Below are 25,054 nucleotides of genomic sequence, written 5' to 3'. Positions count from 1 at the left end.
CGAACAAATCATAAAAATACTTAAAACCAATGCATAATCAACTTTTATCTACATGAGATAAGAAATTATGATACCTCTCCTTTAATGTTTGGTTTAATAGGGTATGTCAACAGAACAGCCTCAGGACTAAACATATCATGCTTTGTTGCCTAAATTTCTTCTAATTAATTTGGTTTGCCGTGAAACCTGTCCAAAGAAATCAGTTTCTTTATACCACCGTTTATTGAGCTTGAATGTGACCTTAGTTTCACCCAAGCTGAAGCTCGGTCAATCTTTCATATGCTCATAGATTGCATAGGTATATGACCTGGATGAGCCACGAAGCATTATAGACCTAAAAGTTTAACAATTATTGGATTTAATTACATTATTAACATGACAACTATTTCAAGAGAGAGGGGTACTAATATATAAAGGAGGAAGTGTGCTCTATAAAAAGTAGAAGTTTATATAATATGGTGAAGATTAAAGCAACTACCTTTTATCAATATTCAATGGGAATAACTTGCCCTTGAGTGAAAGATCCCACTGTCTACAAAAGAAAACTTCCACCTGATCATCATGTAACATAATCACCTGAAAAGTTGTTGCTTTAATCTTGCATACAGTTAGCAAATAGCCTTAGTCAAATCTGTAAAACAAAGCCTAAAATTTACAAGTTTATCCATTTAATTTTGGTAAACTAAGAAACAAAAAGGCAAGAAGAACAAACATGTCAAATGTCCCTGGTGTATTAGCATCATTCTAAACAAGTTCCCAATACATGCATACATTTCACAGTTAAATATATCATTAAACTAGCAGAAAAAATTAAAAATTCCACATGTGATGATCAGCTTTTCTTTCATTATCTTGAATTTTGTTTCTAGATTGTATATAGAGACTGACTAAAGTATTGATTTCATTAAGAAAAATGACTGTACAAATCTGATTATATAGAATGTTTACCTTTTATGGTCCTCAATATTTCGAGATTCAAGCAAATTGTCAATGCCATTGTCTAATACTACCTGCAAGCAAATACTCCAGTTTAAAATCCATGTAGAAATATAAACTCTTAGGGAACTAAGGTTGAATATAAAATACTCCATGTCAATATGTCATTGAATTCATTGAATAAATACAAATATATGAATCCACAGATTTACGAACTTGTAGACCACATGATGCTATCAGCGTCACATTTCTTAAGGGCTTCAATGGTTCCAGAGCTCAAAAATCTGAAAAAATATATACTCTCTTCTTTTGTTCCGCTCTTCAAACTATCCCAGCAATCTACAAGCAAATATACCAGTACTATGAATAAGCACACCATTGATCACTCTACCCAAGCATTACAGCACAAGTTCAGTAAGTTTAAAATAAATTCAATAGATTTAAACTTTTAGATTCTACCTAAGCTATCTGTTGAATTTGAATTCATAATTGTCCTTTATCCGCTTGATGCAATGAGCTGCAATTGTTGCCTTAGTATTACACTGAAAGAGTGAGACCAGAGTTCCAACTAATCAAAACCAGATATTTTAGTTGAAAGCCATATGACCATTAATTGTATAAAAATAGAAATAAAGCACCAGCTAACAATTAAAATAGCATTATGAATTAACTTATTCAGGAATAAAAAACCGAAAAATAAATAAAAAGAAAAAAAGAATAATCATGAATAAAAATGATGTATTAAGGGAATAAGAGCAGCGACTTTTGAAAAATCATTAAAACCACTAACCTGCTTATGTCATTTGCAGATTGACGTTGATCCATGAAGCCTAACAATAAGGGTATCTTCTTGCACGACAAAATAGAGCAAAAGAAATCAAGGGTTTGAAATCACATTAGATCTTTAACTAAATAAATAAATCAGAAACAACCATTAATTATTCTAATTGCTCTTACAACCAATAATGTTAAATAGTGAAGCAAACATAGTTTAATTTCAACCATCAATCATTCTAATTGCTATAAACAATATCAGTTATAATCAAAGGAGAATTATAATTAAAAGTATTGTGTCCACTATAAGTGTATGCTACATGAAAATATGTAAAGCGAAAGCTTGACAGAAAACCAATTTATGCATGGTTTGCCTGATGATCAAGAAACAATTAACAAGATGCTTATACACTTCTTTTCTAAACCCAAGGGCTAATGCTTTAGTTATCACAAAACCATGCCAGCAAAATTGCTCCGGAGGAATCTTCTGAACCGTTGAAGGACCTGAAATTAAAGTATATGGCATAATATTTAGTTCATCTGAAGATCTGTAATTGAACATCAAGCAATAAATCCTGAGTTAGGTTTTTTCTTCCAGTAGACATGTAATAAAGTCCAGACAGATTTTCTGTTCACTCCTTCCTTGTGATGTCAAAGCCAGAAAACCCAAATAGCAATTTACTCAAAATTAAACACTTATTGCTCTCCAAACAACAACTCATTAATACAAAACACCTATTTTAAAACAAGTTATGATCTAGAGTAATAAAGTAAGTGTCTACATTTACTAAAAGTAATCTTTGCTCATACGCTATAGAATAAAGCACATACAAGAATTCATCGAAAAAAATCACATGTATTAAAGTTCAGAATGCATAATTGGAATCAATTAGCATATTAATTTATTACAGTAGTCATAAAGCCCTGTTAAAACAATCACACACACACATAATATACAGTAGCAATCTAAAACAAGAAAGATATGACCCACAATCACTAACCAACCATTATTGTCATTAAATATCACCCATAGTTAATGCCATATATGAATTAGTATATTCACATTAAAATGGATTGCAGCAAAATAGAGTATATTAGTATCAAGCAAATAAGTGAAAGAAAAGGCATACTTGGAATTCAACATTGGACCACTACTAAAGTGATTGCACATGACTTAGCTTATTTTAGGAATGATCTAACAGCACCTAGATTACTCCTGCAAAATAAGAGTAAAACACGAAAATTAGGACTGCCATTATATATTTCGAAAAATCAACTTAGTAAGCTTAGACAATGTATAATCACCTAAATTACTCCTGCTAGCTTTAGGACAGCATAAGATACGACATTTTTAACAGAGTTTTCTGAATGCTGTGAAGTAGGAGCCACTGATACAACTTTCACTTTATCTGCAAACCGTGCACGTGAGAGAGCCACATATAACTGACCATGTGAAAAACACGAACGAGGGAGATATATTAACACTTGATCTAAAGTTTGCCCCTGTGACTTGTTTATAGTCATTGCAAAGCTGAGCTTGATAGGAAACTGGTTCCTCTGAAATTGGAAAGGATATTTCTGAGAACTTGATGGTCTGAGTTTAATTCTGGGTATAAATACATGTTCCCCTTGATACTGTCCGATAGAAATCACGCACTCAATTAAATTAGGGAAAAACCTTTTACATATAAGGCGCGTTCCATTGCATAAACCAGAAGATGGCAGAAGGTTTCTAAGCAATATTACTGGGCAGTTTTCTTTGAGCACAAGATTGTGAGGGCTCATTCCACCTGGACAAAGTTTATTTAGGAATTCTGTAGGATATACGTTGCCACTATCATCTAGGACACTGTCATAGCTTGTATAAGATATGGCTTGTCCTGGGAATCTCTCAATCATGAACGAATTTATAGTATCTACATCGTCATTTATAGGTGTTAGAACAGCCCTTCTTGAAAAGATTTGAGGGTCCAGAGCACCTGAACCAAGTTCTGGAAAAGAAGATTCGAGTAACTCATCTATTGGATCAGCATCAGGCTGGAAAGTCTGCACTATCTGAGGTGGCAACTCAACAAAATCACTTTCCATGGTCTGCAGTTCACCGTTTCCCAGTGCAAGTAAAAACTGAGAAAATGAAGGATCTTCCCTAGCTCTTAGATTTTCAGTTAACCTGAATCTCCGCAAATGCTGCCATATATAAGAACTCACTATACTTGCTTCCACTGCTTCTCTAATAGTCTTGTTAGGAACAACAGGCAACACTTGTCGAAAGTCTCCACCGAAGACAATTACCTTCCCACCAAATATCACATCACTATCACATATGTCTTGTAATAAAAGGTCTAGAGATTCTAGATTTTGCTTGTTTGCCATAGATGCTTCATCCCATATTATAAGAGCTGTTTCTTTTATTAACGCTGCCAGGCTACTTTGCTTAGAAACACTGCAAGCTAATGAAGCATCACTGTCCAATGGAATTTTGAATCTTGAGTGTGCTGTTCTACCTGATGGAATATTTGCTGCAGCTATTCCAGACGTAGCAGTAGGTAAAACAATCTTATTCATAAGGCGGATCTCAGCATATAATGCATTATATAAGAACGTTTTACCAGTTCCACCAGGACCATCTACGAAAAATGCCCCTGGTTTTCCTTCTACGATATGCTGCATAATACAAGTAAAAATTTCCTTTTGTGCCGTATTAAGCAAGCCACGACTTTCTATACAATTTTGAGGAATCGGAGCATCTAAAGCATCTTGAATGTCTTTTGTTCTATCAATCTGGTTATCAGTGTCTTCCATTAAAACAGCCAGACCACAAGCAGATAATGACTTGCCCATGGCCTCTAAATGCTGCTCTACTGATCTGACAGTTAATCTTTTAACTTTGTTTTCAACACCAGGGTATTGGCGTGCAAAATCTTCTGATAATGCAGAATAATATTTAAACCATAATTCTTCAGGGTTACTCGGCTGACAAAATATAAGAACAGTTGCAAATAGTCGGCGTAAAGCCCGAGGGAGCTGAATTTCAGTTGCTTCTGCTAAACAAATGCTTGCAGCATCGTCCTCTTCCAAAATGCCAGCTCTTAGACATGCTTCTTTAAAAGTTGCACACACATAACCTTCAACTGTGCGCAAGTCTGTGAATGATTTTGGATTTTTGACATTCAGTAATAGAAGCCGAAGGTAAAAGCGTTCACCCTCCGAAGGAGCGACAAAAGCTAATCGCCCTATCATCAATTTTTTATTTTGCCGTTTGGACCATGATTTTGCTGAAGCATCCCACTTATAGTGTTCAGGAAATTCTACATATGAGTAACCAAGACCATTATCAGTAGCTGCATTCATACGGAAGAACTCAGTTAATTGAGTCCTACCATAAACACCGCTTGCAATACCAACATCCAGACGTTCATAAGGGCGTACACAAACTGTGTTCATGTCTGGAATATGAACTGACAAAGGTAAGACTGGTGGATGCATCTCAAATAAATCAAATCCAAAAATTCTCCAAGCTGCCTCACATGGCGACACCCACCTCCCCGACTGAAACTGAGCAATTTCATCGTTACAATTTTTATCTTCAGCCAGAATATTGAAGGCCACTCGATCGTGTCCCTTGTAAACATACTTATATAAATATTTCACTGCTTTAATAGTTGAACAAACTTCTACGTTCAAATGACAATCAAAGAGTGCTGTGAGATAGGGGTTATAAGGGACAACCCATCGGTTATCTAACTGAGCATTTCTGACTTTCAATTGTTCTCCAGTATCAGTTCTCTTATAGCAAGGATAGCCATCTTTATTTGTTGTTGTTTGTACGGTGAATTGTTTTGGATACCCATTTTTACAAGAAATAACATTATCCTTCTTTCTCATACAAGGACACTCTGGATTTAAGCGGCCACATGGTCCATGCATCATATGCCTTAACACAATTTTACGCAGCTCAGGCTGAGTAACAGGAGGTATTTCTGCACAGACATATTTATCATAATCAGCAGGACACTTCATCTTATGTTGTTGCTCTAGAATCAATAGGAAATGAGCATGTGGCAATCCTCTTTTCTGAAACTCTATGACATATATCATTGCTGCCACTTTACCAAATACTTCATCTTTTTTTATTTTGTTTTTCAGAGCAATCAACTTTGCTCGAAATATACGAGCAACTAATTCTGGCCGGTCTTGTGCGGTCTCACCAGGCTCTAGCTCATCTTTTATCTCTGGCCAATTTGCATTGCAGGTCATAGTGACAAAGAGATCAGGTTTCCCGTATTTCTGCACAAGAGCCATTGCATTCAAATATCTCCTTTTCATATCACGAGGGCCTCCTATAAATGATGGTGGCAAAATGAACTTATGACCAACATTAGCTGCACTTGTCTGGCCACTCTCTACAGTGTCTAGAATCCCTTTATAAAGATCCGCTCTTATTGTATCCTGATTTTGCCGAAAAAAATCTAACCTTGTGTTTTCAACTTTGATATACATGTCTGTGATATACTGCAAAAATGCACGGCCTGCTCTTAACAGCATGTTTCCTGGTCTAATTTGAAGCTTATAACAATAGTACTCCCTTGCAGAGATATTCTTATCAGCTTTGGTATGTTTTCCAGAAGCTCCTACAAACATTAAAGTCCAGAGAAAATTCAAATTAAGCATACGATAAGGAAACACAAGTATAAAAACAGCTTTAAAAATAATACCATTATTCTTTTAAGAACTTACGAGCAGCTTCTGCATCTAGAAAATCTGCCGGAGTGTGCACTGCGCAGGACTGTATCGGATCAGGTTCAGTTGCCACTTGTCTGCCTCCACCATAAGAAGTTTTCTTTAAACCCTGATGCCAACCACATTCACCTCTTGGGAATAGCAAGGGATACTGCAAAGGATCATAGCACCCATAAAAATGAGCAATCCGATGAGACTTTGAAGACTTTGCTGTTACAAGAACATGTGGCCATGAACTCTGACTTGACGAAACACTATCAGGCCAGATAACAGCAACTTCATCTGAAGTGGGAGCATTATATACTCTTTGATCTGGTACAGTGTTTGAATTTATTATAATGTTAGTACGCTCATCAACATTTACTTCTTTCAAAGAGCGGAAAAATCTTGCATATGGATTATCTTTAGTTACTTGCATTAATTTGTCAATAACATCTTGTCTTAATTCAGGAAAGCAGTCTGTTCTATGTTTCAATTCATTTTGCCCATCATAGAAATAAAGTTGCAGATACTTTGGACCATTCTCATCTGGTAATAAGTCTGGTACAGAATGATATATTTGGCCATGCAATTTAAAGACATATATACCTTTGTATGTTTCTCTATTAGTTTTACCTCCAATTGAACTAAAAGCAAATAAGTTATTGTATAACCGTGCATATTTTCTAAAATGGAGAGCATCTTCATCTCTTGAAGTAAAAAGCCTCATTAATTCAGGGGGATATTCATTCTCAGTTATTTTAATATCACCATTACCACAGCAAAAATGTAGAGTTTCAAACTCAAACTTCTTAGCTCCACACTTATCACAGTAAGTAGGTGGAGATAATTCTAGGGGATGCCTAGGTAATGGTTTTCCTATAGTTGCCGCAGGGATTTCTGTCATAACATTAAAGGGTATTTGAGATAATTTGATTGTGCAACTATGTATGTGTGCAAAATAGATAAACTGAAATTACTACTAAACCTTACTTTTAGCTGCATCCCTTAGCTGTTTTGAACTTTGGCCATTTGTTGGTGTAGATCTGTGAGTTGAAGGCCTCTCTGTAGCATGACCAAAAAGAAATTAAACCAGATCTTATAAAAAAAGACTATATATATATATATTCAATTTTGTAACTCAATGTAAGGCAAATGACCCACTTTCAAGTACAATATATTTCGAAGGTCTTGATTTAGGCTTTTTCGATCTTGGTTGTTCTGCTTGACTGTACAAAGAATAAAGAACCTATGAATTTAGTTCACCAAAATAATAATTTTATTATTTTAAATCATCTATTTTACCTAGTAGAATTATGAGTTGATACCAAAGCACTCATTCGCTTTGATTTTCGACCTTGAAATGATGGTCTCTTAAAATTAATAGGTGCATCAGCTATCATATAAACAATTAAAACAATAACTCAGCAACTCAAACATAAAATAAATATCATAAATGAACATAGCAATGCGCATATAAATAGAAAGACTTATCATAAGAATCATGCAAAATTTTCAGATATACCCATATTACTTTGCTGCAGACCAAGTCATGTCAACCATTTGCATGCACATCTCAACAATTTGCACAAGTTATTAACGATCTCAGTTTATGTCATTAACTGTATAAAGAACATATATAGAAATACTCAGCAGGTGCAGTTAACAAGATGTTTTTTTAATAAAAAACAAGGTGCAATTTAAAAGGCTCTGCAATTTAAATCCTCACAAATTTGATCAATCTAATACACTAACTTGCATATCTCCTTCAACTCAAGCAAATGTTTACCTTTTCCAATATTTGTTCTGCGTAAACTTCTGTGATTTAAGCCTATAACAATAATTCCTGAATTTTACACTGATCTCGATTTCAAATTGCAATATCCTCCTGTTTTACTGCCACAAAACAAAATAAATGAATTCTACTAATCTACTACATTATTTTGTACCTTAATAAGAGCATGTGCATATCATTAACAATACTTGCTTTGTATTATTTTACAAAGCCATTGAAGCTTGTCATTATCTCATCTTGTTACTGCCTTTAACTCTAATCCTACTTTAAAGATTTCCTTTTCTCCCTATTCCCTCACATGCTTATATACATACATAAACTGAGTTATACAATCGAAATTTGAATATCAGTATACATAAATAGTCACCATTTACTGCAAACAGAAAAGCTAGTGCATAATTAAAACCCGTATTTACATTTTCCATGTAGCCTCAAAAAGATAAAATACTGAACATATTTAACACCAAACATGAAAGAGCATTGTAAAATCAAGAAGACATACAATTAACAATAAAATTAATGAAAGAGCAATATTAAATTAAGAAGTCATGAGAACTACAATAAAAAGTTAATCCATTCATTACTCAAGATACACATTACATTATATTTCAATTACAGCCTTCAAGTCTGTTTTCTAATGAAAAATTTCAGCCATTACTACTCATAGACCTAGGCTCTAAGACAAAAGGAAAGATAATAAGCATATATCAATGCTAAATCTAAACACCTATACCCAGGCATACAACTTTCTACCCAAAATACTAATGTAAGTCTCCATATAGGCTAAACAAACTTTGCCCGCTTCCATACAGTCTCTAATTCAGGTATGCCAGAAACCAAAGGTTCAGCAACTCTAACAGTAGAAGAAGATGCTGCATCTAATGCTGTAACCGAACGTCTTTTAACTGGAGCAGCTGGAGGCAAACCAATCTCAGGGATCCGAAACCTCTCAGAAGTAGGAGTCAAGCATTCATCAGTAGCAAAGTTTTCCTCTCTGGCAGTCAAATGCTCCTTTAATTGGTAAAACCTTCTCTTTAGAGCGCTGCAAGCAACATGCTTCTCCAAAATTGCACCATAATTAGCATCAATGATCTCTAGATTATACTTAGTCACCAAGTAATGAATAGTTCTTTTGGCAGCTTTTTGCCTCGCATCAGCTAACTCAGGACAAGCATCACTATATATGCATTCCATTTCACCTCCATTATGTGGGCAAGACACTGTTAGCCAGGACACAAAGCCCAAATTTTCAACCCAAATAGTCTCTAATGGACTCACCTCTGCTCCAGTCCTTGTAACAACGGCTCCTAAAAAGCCTACAAAGTCAATGGTCACATGAACAACATCACCAGATGGTTTTTTGCCCAAAACCTTCTGTGCACCAGGCACCACTATCCCTTTTTCACTACATAACTCAACCACCTTATGCTTAAAAAGCTTACTGCATAGCTGATACATCCTTGCTCTATCGGATGTAAAATCATTCACCCGCAACCCAAACTGGTTCATCAATTTTTGCACAGCTTTTTGAGCTGCTCTCTCTTGGGACTCCTCAACTGTGTTAGCTTCCCCACCGAAAAATACAAATTCAGACTTCCCACATTCAGTCCTAATACGAACACAAGCATTATTCCTATCCCTATCTATGAAACCATAAACCGGTTTAGGAAAATTTAAACAATCAATCAATTGACCTAAAAGAGGTCGAAATGGAATGGCAATTTTGCTTGACTGAATAGCCATAACCTGTAACCGGGAAAAAAAACATTTAACATATACATCCTCTAAACTTAAACTACAATCAAAGTGCAACAACTAAGGTAACATATGTAAGAAAACCAAGCCACCTTATAATATTCCAAGTTAAATCAATAATAATAAACTTACCACCAGTAGCTGCAATTAATTTTACCAGCACAGCCAGCTCCAAGTGCATACACCTACAATTATTCTTTTTTTTTCCCTTTTTTTTATCCAAAAAAAAAGAAAGAAGAAAAACAAAAAACACAAGGGCAAAAAAAATTAGGCTATGTAACCAAATTGAATGCTTCAAAAATAATACAAATGCATAAACAACTAATTTCTAGTAATTGTTCTATTTTACTTTCCTATTAAAAATATATAACTGTAAATTCAAATAATTGTACATCAATGTATGTCCAGGAAATTATGGTGCATAAAAGTTCAAGATTCATTAAGTCAATATCCAATGTTGTCTGTACAACTGAGATCCATAAGGAATTAAACCCATGATATTATATTTTTATCAAAATCTAATTAACCAATTACCCCAGCAAAGTTTCACATACAAACCTTTTCTTTCAGACAGAAGATAAAGAAGAAGCAAGTCAGAAAATTGAAACAAACCAAACATGCAGAACACATATATAATAAAGAATAAAGCAAAGGACACATCCCATATATTTTATTAGCCAAAAAAACCAGACCATATAAATTGTTCTAGTACATCATAAAAAAAATATCTTCTCCACAAAAATTATTAAATAATACACTGCAACCAAAAAAGACATCTGAAATATACTCTAGTTTATTTTTATCATTATTATAGCTTAAAAAAAAAAAGGGTATTTTTATCTCTTCAGAAAAACTGGAACTTAGTACACACTAAAACCCCTCTATAAATTTTTAAATTCACATAGATACACATTACAGCACCAAACCCTCCAAAAGCAATTTCCCCTATCAATAGTTTCTGAAGCTAAGTTTATATTTAAATAATAAACTAATAAGACAAATTTACAAGAGACATCACTGTATTTCGTTCATAATCTCTTTATTAAATCATTAAACAAAATTTATATGAGAAATTAATTTTTATTACACAATGCTAATTCTAATTTTATTTAAATTAGCTAACTCATGTTTTTAATCAAAATGAGATACTACAGGTAAATTGAAATGGTACTAATGCTTTAATTAGATTTGCTTAAAAACACTTCTCACGTCTTTATGAATTGATATTTTGATTTTGATTTAACAAATTTCCTACTGACAAATACTCAAGAGGAGAATACCTCATAGCACAAAACAACCAGATCCAAAAAAATACCACCACCGGGTCCTTCAAATTGAGCATATACACCACCATCAGCTCCGCGAATTCGCGCAACAACACCACCATTAACTCCTCGAAATCGCGCAACTAGACCACCACCAACTCCTTGAAATTCCGCCATTGACACAGCCGCTGCAACACCCACACACATTAAAAAATCAACAATTAATTTACTAAGAAAAAAAAGGAAAAACGAAAAGGAAGAAAGACATAGCTAATGGGAAAAGAAAGCAGGAAAGAAAGAAAAAGAGTAAGCTACAGAACACCAACAAAGAAAGATGAATTGCCACGCGTCAGCCCACTGAGACAACATGCAATGTCAAAGCAAAAAGACCGAAATAGCCCGGTCAACTTGGTCAACCAGAGAAGGGTGCTAAGGGGCAGGGTGGGCAAAACCGTCAATTCTCTGTTCATAAGGAACAGTAAAATTGCTACAGTCTTGGTGCTTGGGGCTTTTATAAGGGTTATAGATACACAATTGTTGCTTGCCCTTTCCTGATCAATATACAAAGTTACAAACATTCCACAGTATCAAACTACTATAGCAATTAATTATCCAAATGCTAGCACATATATACATAAAATATAACGCTAGATAAACGTACACACAAAAAGTTAATGTATTATTTTGACATAAAATAATTGATGATGTACAACATACCACCCAGTTTTCGAGACTTTTTTCAAACGAAGCCTCATCGCAAGAATCCACAACTTCACGAAGTTGACACTCAAAATATTCCCAATCACTACTATTTCTACACATGAATGATATTTGAAATGGGTATTAATACATTTAGTAATAAAAAGGATTTTTTTTTGTGAAAAACTACCTTTTAAACTCCAGATTTTGCGAAAAACTACCCTAAAAACAAAATGTTGTAATTACCTTATAAAATATAAAACATTGTAATTGACTACCTTCTACCGGAATGACACATTTGACTTTTATTTCCCGACGTTGACCATGTCACGTGAGGGTCACGTGACCCTTTAATGACTTAATTCCCCTCTTTTCCCCAAATTTTCCCGCTTTACACCAATTAGGCCCATATAATGAAATGGCGTAGCTCAAAGCATAGATGCCAAATATCAAATTAAACAAGTTCAACCAATTTTCTACTGGCAAACCAATAAGCATAACATGTTCTAAGAGTGGAGCGTGTTTAGTAAGTGCAAACAGTAACCATAGTGTACCCAAATAGAATAGCATATCTAAGAGTATCCAAGTGCGGACGAAGAGCTTAAGTTGAATGATTTTGTCATAGTCATTACCATACCTAAAAAGTTGAAGTAATCGTAAGACTAAAAACGATATCCATAGCAGTGGTAATGCAACAATGGCAGCAAAAATTGAGCAAGCAATGAGAAGAATCAAAACAAGTGCTCCCACTACAGCAGCAAGACATGCAGTACTAGCATAAATCAGCAGCCTTATACAAACAACAACTACCTTAGACCGTAAACACGGCTTCTTTTGGACAGATGGGGATGTAGTAGCATGATTATGATCTGCTGGAATAATTTCAACAGAGGTATGAACAGTTTCGAGTTGGGCTGTTGGGATTGGGCTTGCAGGTTGGATCTCATCGGAAGTGGATTGTTCTTGAAGTTGGCTCTTCATTGTTTCTGATGACACACGCTACGACATATCAGAAATGGAGCTACAGTCTCTGAATTTAGATTTGTGATCAGTGGACTGTTGGAAATTAACTAATCATAATACTGATAGGAAGTTGCTGATATTGCACATGACTTGCTGTTATACTTGTAATATAGCCAGCCAACTGGTGCAGTGATTACGTGCGTTTATAATTGAATAATACAAGTGCATCAACAATATTATCTAAACATAGTTGACAGTCAATTTATGCTTTCAAGGGTCAATTGGCAGAGGAGCGCTCCAACATTTAGCCAAATGGGTTAGGCTGCATGGTCTAGTTCTCGTCGGATTTTTGATTGGACCTTGTAGCTTAGGAAGGAAGGATCTCTGGGGCTGGAGCTTGGGCTTGGGCTAAGGAATAATTGACATCGAGGTTTGCCTGTGTTGCTGGGACTATTGGGCCATTGTGCAGCAGCAACATTATAGCCTTTGGGCAGTACACATCTCAATTCATAAATGGTAGAAATTTTAAAATTATCAGTAGGAAGAAGTTGGTCATGGTGCAACACTGCAACATGTCTCAAACAACTAATCAGATCTGTGGCTCAATTCCAATTTCCAAGCATTATACTTCTAAGGAGCTCATAAATACCAATGTGCCATTAAAGGAAACTGACTGTACAAGTATTCTACTACAGCTTTTATGGAAATCATAAAATGCCCACAAAGACAAACCTCGGTCATTTTGGAAATCCATGTCCATGGATCCAAAGTCTATAATTGCTCTACTAATAAGTTCACTAGCATAAACTAACAAGTAATAATCTATTAAAGGAAAGTAAAAACAAAAGAAAAATCTATAGGAGAGAAAGAACCACCAAGTCGAAAAAGAATAACGAATAACATTCTCTGCTTTTATGCTAGATCCCAGCAGCTATTTAAACTTTTTGGTTGCACCAATGAACACTTCTGTGTAACAAATCGGGCAAGCCTGGAAAAAGACGAAATTGCCAACAGAAATTAGAGAAACAGAGAGCACTTATATGTCATCAAATTATGAAGTGATGATGCTGTTTACCTTATTGATGCTTAGCCATTTGGTTCCACAGCCCACATGATACTTGTGTTTGCAGGGAAGAGTTATTAGACGATCTCTACGTTTGTATTCCATCTGACAAATTACACATCTGCTTCAAACAGAAACACATAAGCTGTTAAATTAAGAATTTGTGAGTGGCATTCACACACAATATAGAGAATGGCATAAAATGAGAAACCAGAAACAAAACAGAGCAGATGATGTTCTGAACTACACAAAGGCATTCGTGAAAAAGGGAATATTGTAATCAAAGCTCAAAGTACATCTAGCATATAACAGAAGGCAATCCATGACATAAATATACTAGCATTGAGTCAAATTTGTGATATTAGCACATAAGTAACTTCATAAATTTTGGGCATGTTTCTCTAAAAGGATGGAGGGGGGAATGTTCTGTTAGTTGCCCACTTGCCAGAACTCCAACAACCATTTCAACAAGTGGAATTCTGTTGAGCTTAAATCACTTGTTGCGGCTGGAAGCTCTGCAATGTTTCTGTTCATCCTTTTTCTCCATTTTAGCTTTAATAAGTGCACAAATTTTATAATGGTATATCTACGTTTCCCCTGCTATATCCGCCATTGCAAATGAAGGAGAGATTAATAGCGCATGGATTATACTAGAATTTTTCTGGCAAGAAGTGCATAAATTTATCTTTACAGAATACAGGTGATAGGGAAGAAACTACATCATTACCTTTCTGATCGGCACCTTTTTCTTAAGAAACAGCATTTGAACTTTGAGATGGGGAGCAGGGAAATCTGTTCTTGGGAAAGACCTCGACTATGAGTTCCAACTGTTTCACCCAACTCAAGTAATTCCTGCATAATAATTAAAATAAAAGATACAAACTCATCAGAATTTTGACGAGGGAGATGGGGAACACCACTACCATTTAGAAAATCTTTTATTATCTGAATAAACTAAATTTCTAAATACCATTCTATTATAGCCAATGACCTTATGAACAGGAGTGGTCTAGCCATCTAAAGTACATTATGCAAGATAGATAAAATCCATTCAGAAATCACGCAATAACACCAATCCAGTAGCAGTCCTATGAGGGTAAAAATGTAATGGTAAAATTTTTACAAAGTCATGGACTTGGGTTGATAACAACTGCCTCAGATAAAATTCCGTTGTTGTGTATGTTAAAGCTTCATGATTATAAACCCTCCAACGAAATCGAAATTATCCAGCATTACAGCTTAACAATTAGTGTCATCCGTGACTAAAAACATAACTGATTGTTTAGACTGTTAGTGGCCATTTTAAATACACTACCTTTTCTCACAATGAGGTCGTCCCAACAAAAATTTAATCAGTAAATGTATGGACACATAAAACAACCAAACTATCAGTGAAAACAGTACTGCAGTTTGAGAGTACAACTGTCATATAATAACACCAACTCTACATTCATATATCTTCTCTATATTGACAAAGGAAAGGCTGCAACCGCTGCACCCCACATGTTTTCACATTTCCTAGATGGGACATCATGGAATTTCACAAGGTGATGCTGCAATTCCATCTCAAAATGTTCTCTTTTGAGCTCCACTTCCATATTTCACTGATTTAAATCCAGAAGCCTGGGGCTAAATATTTGAGGCTCTTCTATCTAGGCAAGTCATAATTGGACTCAAATACTCATTTACACAAGCTTAAAAGTTAATTCTTAAAACAATTTCACATTTTATGACCAAGAGACATGTAATTGTTCATATATAGCTATAGTGGTCTTTTAATTAAGAACAGGAACTAATCTACAATTGACTGGTCTGTAAATTACGAAATTACAGCAGCAAAATCACAAAACTTGATTCAGTATACTTATCATCCAAATAGATAAGGAGACAAGAAAGTATGCATAAAATGTACAAAGATATCGCAAAAAAAAAAAAAAGGGAGAGGGGGGACTAAAAGAAAAGAGAGATGCCAAACCTCATAAGTCATGTTGTCTGGATCTATATGGTCTTGCCAAACAGCCTGCATAGAAATAATAGCATTAAATGATAATGTTCATGGACTTCATAATTTGAAGGGGCAATATCAATTAGATGCAGATGTGTTAGCTTATGGTTCTCAGAACAGGAGCTCAAAAAGAAATTCTGCCAACATATTAAGATAAAATGACAAAATTTAAGAATGAAAAGGGTAAGTACTCATATTGTTAAATATTGACTCATATAAATTGTGATGTGTTGAATGTCTAAATATCTTTACCAAAACTTAAGAAACAACAGAAAATAATTTAGCTTGACATCATTTATCAACCTTAAACATGAAGTCACAGGAATCTCGTAAAGAACCAGAACTAGATACTCACTGACTATTACATAATTTATGCAAATGGGGTCAATATATGGACATCAATTTTTACCTGGTAATCTTGAGAATTGTGATGGCTCCTAGGACCTGAAAGTTCAAGAGTAATGAGTCAACATAATGCTTTAAGCAACCATAAAACTTGACAGAACAAAAGCTTGACAAGTCCTAGAATGAAAGCTACTCCAAATATCCAATAACATATTCGACATTAGGCCATTACAAACAAACCTACAAAATTTCATAGTGTTTATTGCTTAAACAGATATAAATTGATAAATAATGCTTTGCTAATTTTCCACGTTAACAAGCCACGGAAATTAGAATTCTATTGAACAAACAAAATCATGTATGTTTAAGATCAATAAAATAAAGCAGAAACCACAATCCACATATGTTTCATGATTCAATGATAGCTAGTAAAGCTTTAGCGTATACTTCTGTGAATTTACAATACTTGTTCAACACTCTGCTCGGTAAATGTGGCATACAAAGTAGCATTCTATGTAAACACATGCATAAACACAATCAAAGCTAATGATTGATCGTGAGATTCGTGACACATCATATGAGGTAATTGAGAAAGATTCTTAAATAGTAAAGCCCCTGTTTTGGAAACGAAATGCATCTTGTCCAAGACAATATGGAGTCAGAAAAACCATGCTACATCATTTGATTTTAGCCTGTTTTCAAGAAGTAAGAGGAGTGACCACGTGGCGACATTGCCGTGAATTACAGCCCACTTCCATAACACCAGGTTCCAACTTGAAATAGACCAGGAAACTATAACATGAACAGCATTCAACATGACTGCAACCATAGAAAATTCTTGATACATACATCAGACAGTCAGATACTATTTCACCAGAAAGGATTTTAAAACTTACAATCTCGACTGCTTGTATTTACATTCATGTTTGATGTTCTTTGCGACTGAAGATTTGCAGCAGCAGTCTGCTCACTAGAAGGGAAATCAGTAGGTCTTCTAGTGTATTCATCAATATCATCCACTATGTGATCAAAAACCTCAAAAGACCGGCTATTAATGTAATACTGAGATGCCCCAGGATCTGAATACCCGAATTTATAATAACCAGTACTAACCGGTGAAAATGCAGTATCCTGCACCATTCAGAAACCCACCCCAATGAGCTAATGTATCAATTCAAGCAACTCAACACTTATACCGCAAAATCACCAAATTCAAATAAAAGGAATACACAAAAACAAAGTTCTAGTATTAGCACCTGGATTTGTGTACCAGAAAAGATATAATTGACATGATCATATGTAAGACCAGCGAAAAAATCCATGAAACTTCCAGCACTATTGTAAGAAGCATTGTTCCCAACATAATGTGACTCCATATGTTGATTCCAACTCATTTCAACAAATCCTATAATCAATTCCATACCCAAACAAAATAAATAAACTAAAGAACACAAAAAAGCTCAAATTTTGCATAAAAAAATGTGAAAATTAAGAAGAAAATTCACCTGTATGTATATATGATCAAGTTATTTCGACAAATTTACGAGCGTAGATCTATTCCGTGATTAGCAGATTGCTCAACAATGCATATCACCAACCATTCAAAATCACCTGCATTGTATAATTTGAGATCAACATTTTGATTTCTTGTTCAACCAATTTCATGAAAAAATAAAAATAAAAAAATAGTAAAAATAAAAATGTACATGAAATTTTGAAAACGGCATAACTGATCAATCAATCGAAGACGACTAAAAAATGGATCAAACAAAGAAGTAGCAAGAAGAATTCAATCAATCAACATTAAATATGTAAGAATCAAAAAAGAAAAAGAACCAACATTGATAACTTTGTTTAAGTTGTTGTAAACTTAGAATACTCGTGAAAGAAATAGTTGTTATTTAATCTAAGTTTCTTGAGAAATGTAGATGCTCTGAAGTTCACGCATCAAAAAGAGGAGAGAGAAAGAGAGAATTTAAGAAAAATGAGTAAATATTGTGATTGAGAGAGAAGAGAATTGAAGAAGAGAATCAGATAAAATTCAGAAACACACGCCAAAGTCCGTTACTCTGCTTTATTTCCTACTAAATTAATATTATACCCCACGCTATATTCTCCATCTGTTGTTCACTTTACATTTTTTATGGCTTGCTTATAGTGAAAGTGATGTTGTGTATGTATGTATGCCTTACGGGGTGTCCGACTACGCGAGCGAGTCGAGCAATGATAAATCTATCTCTGGTAGATATTTGTTGAGAGTGGGTTACTTATATGAGAATTATTATGGTTTTTTTCAATGGATGAGCAATAATTATTTGTAGCATATAGGAGTATCTAATAAAAGCATATCAAAATAAGGAATCCTATGTAAATTTTAGTTTTTACTTTTATTTTTGAAAAATAAGTATTGTCATAATCTGATAATGTTATTTAGTGAATCTATGCAATTGGGATTAAACCAGGTATAAAATGAGATTATCACTATTCAATAGCCCAAATACCAAGTATTACTAATATCTTAAGCTAAGTAAGTCATGGATAATGATAAAACCATGTTTACTGATCTATATAATAGGTATTCAAATGGTGGAATATTTTTATAAACTAAAAAAACAAGTGGGCCAACTAAATCGATCATGGGTTCCATGGGAAACACCTTAAAGACCGTCGGATGTAATGATGTTCCATTGTAGCCCTCGGATCTAAACTTAAGAACATGAACATACATATAGAAAGAAGTCACATTCATATATATGATCACCAAATCTACCTGAAATTCAACCCCCAAACACCTTCCAACTTTTTTATTTTTTTTTTCTCTCTTAAGTATAAATAGTTGGTGTCGGTTGACGTTAGAAAGGTAATAAATTCCCGCCAAACGTACAATTTAACAAAACCAAAAAGGTTTTAAGTACAAGTGGTAGTAAAGAGTAGTTAGCAGTACTTTGTTTGGTTAGCTGTTTTCATGTTCATCATGTGGGAAGTCAGAACTTCTGGTTTGGATAACAACGTCCACCATTAGAATATATATGCAATATCCATGTTAGAATATGTTTGGTAGATGATAATAAACTAAACAGGATAGCAGTGATTAATTGATTAAAGTGGTTTTACAGAAAAGTCAGCACGACAATGTTTATGGTAATGTTTATTCATCTTCGTTTATCTTTTAATTTATCAATTTTATTTACCATCTAATCAGATACATGAAAAAAAACACATACTTCATATAAAAATGGAGTGTTATCTCCATGGACATTTGCAATAAAACTTTTCATATAAAAAATCCCGTATAAATTCATTATCGTTATTGTATTTTATTAACACCTACCAAACAAGTTGTAAGGTATGTTCATACTTGTTGGTTAGTTGCTTTCTCTTTCTGAGTTGCCCGAACAATTTCTTCATTTGGGCACTAATTGTAGTTGAGCTACTTTGGACTTTGGCCATAAAAACTTGCACAATTAAGACATCAATTAAAGTGAAAAGGAATCAGAATATTGTAAATTTATACAATAATTGATAATACTACTTTTCCCTTTAATTACTGACTTAATTACTTGTACTCGTACACAACAAAATATCATATCCCTAAATTATTTTTAATTAATTGAGGTTTTTGGCTAGTATACAGTGGCAAATACTAATAATTGAAGAACAACTTTGATTTAAGATCAATCATGAAAGACATCTCATATAATTGAAGTACTATGATTTAATCCTCCAAAAAGAGGAAAAATACAGCAAACATAAATTTAAGGTGTAACAAAATCATACCAAATTAGTCACATTGGTTTTTGCATGCTTTCTACCCATATTCATTTGTCTTTCCATGCGGTAATTATGAAGGTATGGACAATGAATTATTGAATTGGCAAATTAATAAATATGTATGTTTTTTTCTCTTTTTTGTATAGGTTATTTACGATACCCCAATTATGCTTTTTATGGTCCGGAGTAAAGTTTAGTCTTGAGAGAAAAATGTCTATTGTATTTTTTCTATCCAAGATATATTAAAACATTCAAGTATAAATCATGCTCTTTAGTCTTTATATTATACTCTATTTGATAAAATTACATGTTTTCATATACTATATTTAATATCAATGCACACACAAAATAATCAAAAATAAAAAATTGATCAAGAAAACAAGTATTGATTATAAGATTCAAATTTTATGTCAATTCAAGACTCAAACTTCAAATAAGGTCAACATCCTTTGCTCCTTTAAGAAGCTAGCTAGACTTTAAATAGCATAATTATAACCTTAACAAATATTTTTATTTTTTATAAAAAAAAGTAACCTAATCCATTGGAGACAAAGATGATAGTGGGCCATAAATAGTGTGAAAAAGAGGAAACCTGAAATGGTAATAATGGGCCACACAGTTGTAATGTATTAAAGGATGACCTAGCTATGGGCCCCCAAAGAGAATCATGCAAAGTACTTGTTAAACTAACTAATGTGGAAAGGTTCTAAAACATGTGGGGTTGGAAGAGTGATAAGCTAAAACCACATGATTTAGCTTGGAATGAACCATAACCTAGCGTGCAAGTAAGGACAAACCATTTTTTATTCTTCTTCCTTTAGCTTTTTTAGCCTATTATTATTGAGGTTTCCAAGGTAAAAAAGGCACTCTAAGGGTGCCTGATGCTACAAGCTGTTCCTTCTAAGTTTAATCATATGTGGGTACATGCATGCTTCAATTGAAGTCACATGTCATGCACTCATCGTCCTAGAAGTGAAAAACGAGTTTACAAATCATATTTTGGTGATGAGTTATTCAATATGGTTTTATCTCATTGAAAGTAATATCTATCTATTAACATTAAAATGGTATATATCTAGTTTGTTTTGTCATATCTAATAGTGAGTTAAGAAAACTAGCATATAGTGATAGTAATCTCAAGCTACAAGAGAGCTTTGGTATAAGACATTAACTAATATAAACAGACAAAGCCCTGAATTATTGTATCATGAGCTCATTAGATTATCAATTTTCGGTTGCTGCTGTAGGTGATGGTTTCAGTGATTCAACATGTTCCCCCCCCCCCCCCCCCAACCCCACCCCACACACACACAAAACACCCCTGAAAAAAAAAAAAAAAAAAAAAAAAAAAAAAAAAAAAAAAAACACCCACCCTCTCACACAAACATGCACAGTGGTAAAATTAGCAGGGATGAACAGAGAAGGGAACGAGAAAGGGCATTTCACTGTTTAAGGATGATCAAGGATAATGGTAAAGATTTCTAAGTAAAAGTTATAGACATGCATATAATTTTAATTTGTAACAAATTGATCATATCATAGTTTCATGCACATACTAGAGACTCTAATCTGATGAATAAAGTCATTCATCTCATAACATAAAACAGAGAAAATGAGCAACAAAGGAATAAAGTAGTAAAAACTCAGAATCAGATGCCCTTATGACTGTAATGGGATGAAATAGAAGCATCAATCACAAGAGGGGGAAGCGGAGCAGAGAGGCTAAAAGTTACCAGTTTCCCATGTATTAGATCATGTAACAAAAAGATGCATGATGATCTGAAGACAGCTTTAGTTGGCTTGTACTTGAATTTGTTTTAAGAAAAAAAAAATGGAGAGTAAGAAAATACTACTCCGTAGCAAAAATAAAATTTGAAGCTGCTTTATATAAAGACATTCACCTGAACTTGCAGATAAGGAAAATCAATCTTTGTCTAGAAGTTGTAACCCATTGTCAGAACATCCACTGCATAAGTAGTCAGAAATACACATGAATCAACAAGCAGTATTCAAGAACACATATTTTTAAAGCAGTATAAAATACGGAGTAGAAGTTTTTAAGTACCAAATATGTACTACTACATGTTTAGAAGCAATTTTTATTACCTTTATATTTGCTGCATTATTAAACCAATTTAGTCAGCTGCAAACCTATGTCTTCAGAATCACCTGATGAAATTTGACTGCTATCTCTTTCACCGTATTGCATGACTTTACTTCTATAATACTTGATCCCAAAATCCAACAATTGACTAATCCTCAACAATTAAATTGTATATACATTCCATGAATCCATCCTTGACTAGAAAGCATCAGGCATCATCATTTAAATGCTCCTGAGACCGCAGAGAAAAAGGCCATGAGTTGAGGGATGGCCCAACCATTGTATAAAGCTCATTTTGCAGAAACTTGGAACAAATTGCATATAGACAGCGGAAATTTGACATAAGTATAAGCATTGAGCAAAAATGAAGACATTTTGTCAGTCATTCACAAGTTGATGTTCTTGAAATCCAGAAACCCTGCATTCCTAGGGAGCACTTAAAAATTGAGTACAAGGAGAAAAGGATGACAATAGTTTACTGTTTTGCCTTTAAAAGTTTAAATTAAAGAAAGGCTCTGTGACCTTCCTGTAACAAAATTATTGTCATCTACCTCTCTGTTCAGTGAAATGTCTCCAGCCATCTTCCTTCATATCTTTCAGGTTGCGAAGTCACAGTCCTTCAAGCAACTGCAGCCAATCAAGGAGATGAATGAATAAGTGGAGGGATGGCCCAACCATTTTATTTCTTAGTAAGCACAACAGACTTTGCATAATAGATGCAAAACATGTAAGTTTGGAGGATACAAGAGAGTAAAGGAACTTTTTTCACAACCTTGTAACATTCTGACTAGCATAACCAGTTTCAAGATACCGCAGTCCAAGATGTGCTGATACTAAGAAGTTTCAAGTAGTTCAAGTTGTTTGGTTAGTTGAGCCAGACAATCAAATATCTCTATGGATTGAGGGTGTGTCTTGTCTCTTATAGTGAATTCATGGACTACTCCATTGATCTCAATGGAGCTACAACCAGGAGTCTTGTCAACTCCTCTAGCCTTCATCATTTTCCTTACTTTTCTAGCTTTGTCCCACATTTCTGCATCCCCATACATATTTGCCAACAAAACATATATTCCACCATCACCAGGATCCAACTCAAGCAGTTTCAATGCAGCTTTTTCACCCATTATCACATTCCCATGAATACGACAAGCAAAAAACAAAGCACCCCATACAACAGCATCTGGCTCCATAGGCATACTCTTTATAAGTGCTTCTGCGTCTTCTAATTTTCCTGCCCTACCAAGTAGGTCCACCATGGAAGAGTAGTGTTTAAGGTTTGGAGTAAGATTATATTTGGAGGTCATTTCAGCAAAGTACTGACGGCCCTTGTCAACCAATCCCCCATGACAACAAGCAGCCAAGACTCCAAGGAATGTGATCTCATCTGGCACCAATCCAACATCAACCATTTTTGAAAAGTATGCTAAGGCATCATTTGCATTCCCATGAAGTGCTAGGCCTCCAATGATAGCAGTATAAGTTAATGAATTCTTCAAAGCCATCTCATGGAAAACTTCAAGTGCCTTTCCAACGTTACCACATTTGGCGTACATATCAACAACAGCTGTGCCCAATGAAACATTCAAAGAAAGCTTCTTCTTGTTGATGTACCACTGAATCCATATCCCAAAATCAAGTGCTCCTAGTTGAGCACAAGCAGATAAGCAGTTAATCATAGTGATCTCATCAGGCGTAACATTTGCACCCTGCATTTCATGAAATAGAACCAAAGCCTCCTTACTATACTTAGCTTGAACATATGCTCCAATCATGGCATTCCACGGCACCACATCTTTCTCAGGCATCTTGTCAAACAGCTCCCTCGCCTCATCTAGCAACCCAAATTTAGCATATCCCACAACCATCGTGGTCCACGAAACCATGGTTTTCTTCCTCAAATTATCAAATATATCCTGTGCCGCCTTAAGATCCCCACATTTAACATACATATCCATCAACGCATTACAAAGTGGGACAGTAAAAGCCAGTCCATAATCACCAATAAGACGATGAAACTCCAACCCTCGACTCAAATCCTCGAGTTGTGCACATGATGCAACCATCCCAATCATTGTCACCTCATCCGGCCTTATTCCCTCAGCCCTCATTTCCTCATACAGCTTCAACGCTTCGCAAGCCTGCCCACAATGTGCATACCCATTGATCAAAGAATTCCATGTAACCAAATCTCTCACACAACTTTCATCGAACACATGGCGTGCATCATCCAAACGACCACAGGACACCAACATATGAATAATTCCATTATGTACAAACACATCTGAAGCTAAACCAAGTTTCAAAACATGCCCAAGAATACCATAACCAGTATAATTTAATGACAAACGAGCACAAACCTTAAAAATCAGAGGATAAGTATAATTATCAGGACGACACCCACTATTGTTCAACATTTCTTTATACAATTTAACAGCTTTAATTGGAATTAAACTCTCTGAATAACCCTTAATTGCAATATTCCAAGAAAAAACTTTAGGGTTATCAACAAATTTCAAAATTTTCTCACAATAATCAAGATCACCAGCCTCAGAAATTGCACAAAACGCAATCAATCGACTTGAAGCAAGCCCATCTAAGATGAGCCCAGAAATGATCATTTGAGCTTGAATCTGAAACAATTGTGCCATTGAATTGCATTTTTCGAGGAGATTGAGAATTGGGTTTGATTTTACAAAGGAATGATTGGTGTTCCAATTGCTGGGTTTTGGTTTGTAAGGTGAGAGAGAACGGGTGTGGAGAAACGAAGGGAAGATCAAAGAGAGAGAATTTGGAAGATGAGAGAGAAATCTCGAGTTCAATATTATGTGGTTGATCATCAGAAATTTCGGTTTGTTTTGGA

At 34.7% G+C, this 25,054-nt stretch overlaps 2 protein-coding genes across 5 annotated transcripts; both read right to left on the bottom strand.

Annotated features, from left to right (window-relative positions):
- Nucleotides 1–2,920: 2,920 nt before the first annotated feature.
- On the bottom strand, nucleotides 2,921–7,958 carry LOC145577043 (uncharacterized). Its single transcript, XM_081634731.1, has 7 exons — nucleotides 7,955–7,958; nucleotides 7,735–7,825; nucleotides 7,594–7,658; nucleotides 7,423–7,494; nucleotides 6,448–7,329; nucleotides 3,025–6,341; nucleotides 2,921–2,926 (listed from the first exon to the last, which is right to left on the bottom strand). Exons 1-7 carry the CDS (start codon nucleotides 7,956–7,958, stop codon nucleotides 2,921–2,923), a joined length of 4,437 nt encoding a protein of 1,478 aa, XP_081490857.1.
- Nucleotides 7,959–13,488: 5,530 nt separating this feature from the next.
- LOC145575870 (pentatricopeptide repeat-containing protein At2g22410, mitochondrial-like) lies at nucleotides 13,489–25,054 on the bottom strand. Of its 4 annotated transcripts, none has more exons than XM_081633661.1 (9): nucleotides 18,160–18,495; nucleotides 17,825–17,930; nucleotides 17,576–17,724; nucleotides 17,216–17,450; nucleotides 16,384–16,418; nucleotides 15,945–15,989; nucleotides 14,697–14,821; nucleotides 13,982–14,090; nucleotides 13,489–13,894 (listed from the first exon to the last, which is right to left on the bottom strand). In XM_081633661.1, exons 3-9 carry the CDS (start codon nucleotides 17,711–17,713, stop codon nucleotides 13,838–13,840), a joined length of 744 nt encoding a protein of 247 aa, XP_081489787.1. In that variant the 5' UTR covers nucleotides 17,714–17,724; nucleotides 17,825–17,930; nucleotides 18,160–18,495; the 3' UTR covers nucleotides 13,489–13,837. The 4 variants fall into 4 exon arrangements, with proteins under 4 accessions (XP_081489787.1, XP_081489788.1, XP_081489789.1 ...); XM_081633662.1 differs by having other exon boundaries at nucleotides 18,421–18,457; XM_081633663.1 differs by lacking the exon at nucleotides 18,160–18,495 and adding an exon at nucleotides 18,026–18,120.

Source organism: Chenopodium album, chromosome 13 (genome assembly GCF_948465745.1).
Source record: "Chenopodium album chromosome 13, dcCheAlbu1.1, whole genome shotgun sequence".
NCBI lineage: Eukaryota > Viridiplantae > Streptophyta > Magnoliopsida > Caryophyllales > Amaranthaceae > Chenopodium > Chenopodium album.
The sequence above is the reverse complement of the archived record's forward strand: the minus strand, read 5'-3'. Positions and strand labels throughout refer to the sequence as shown.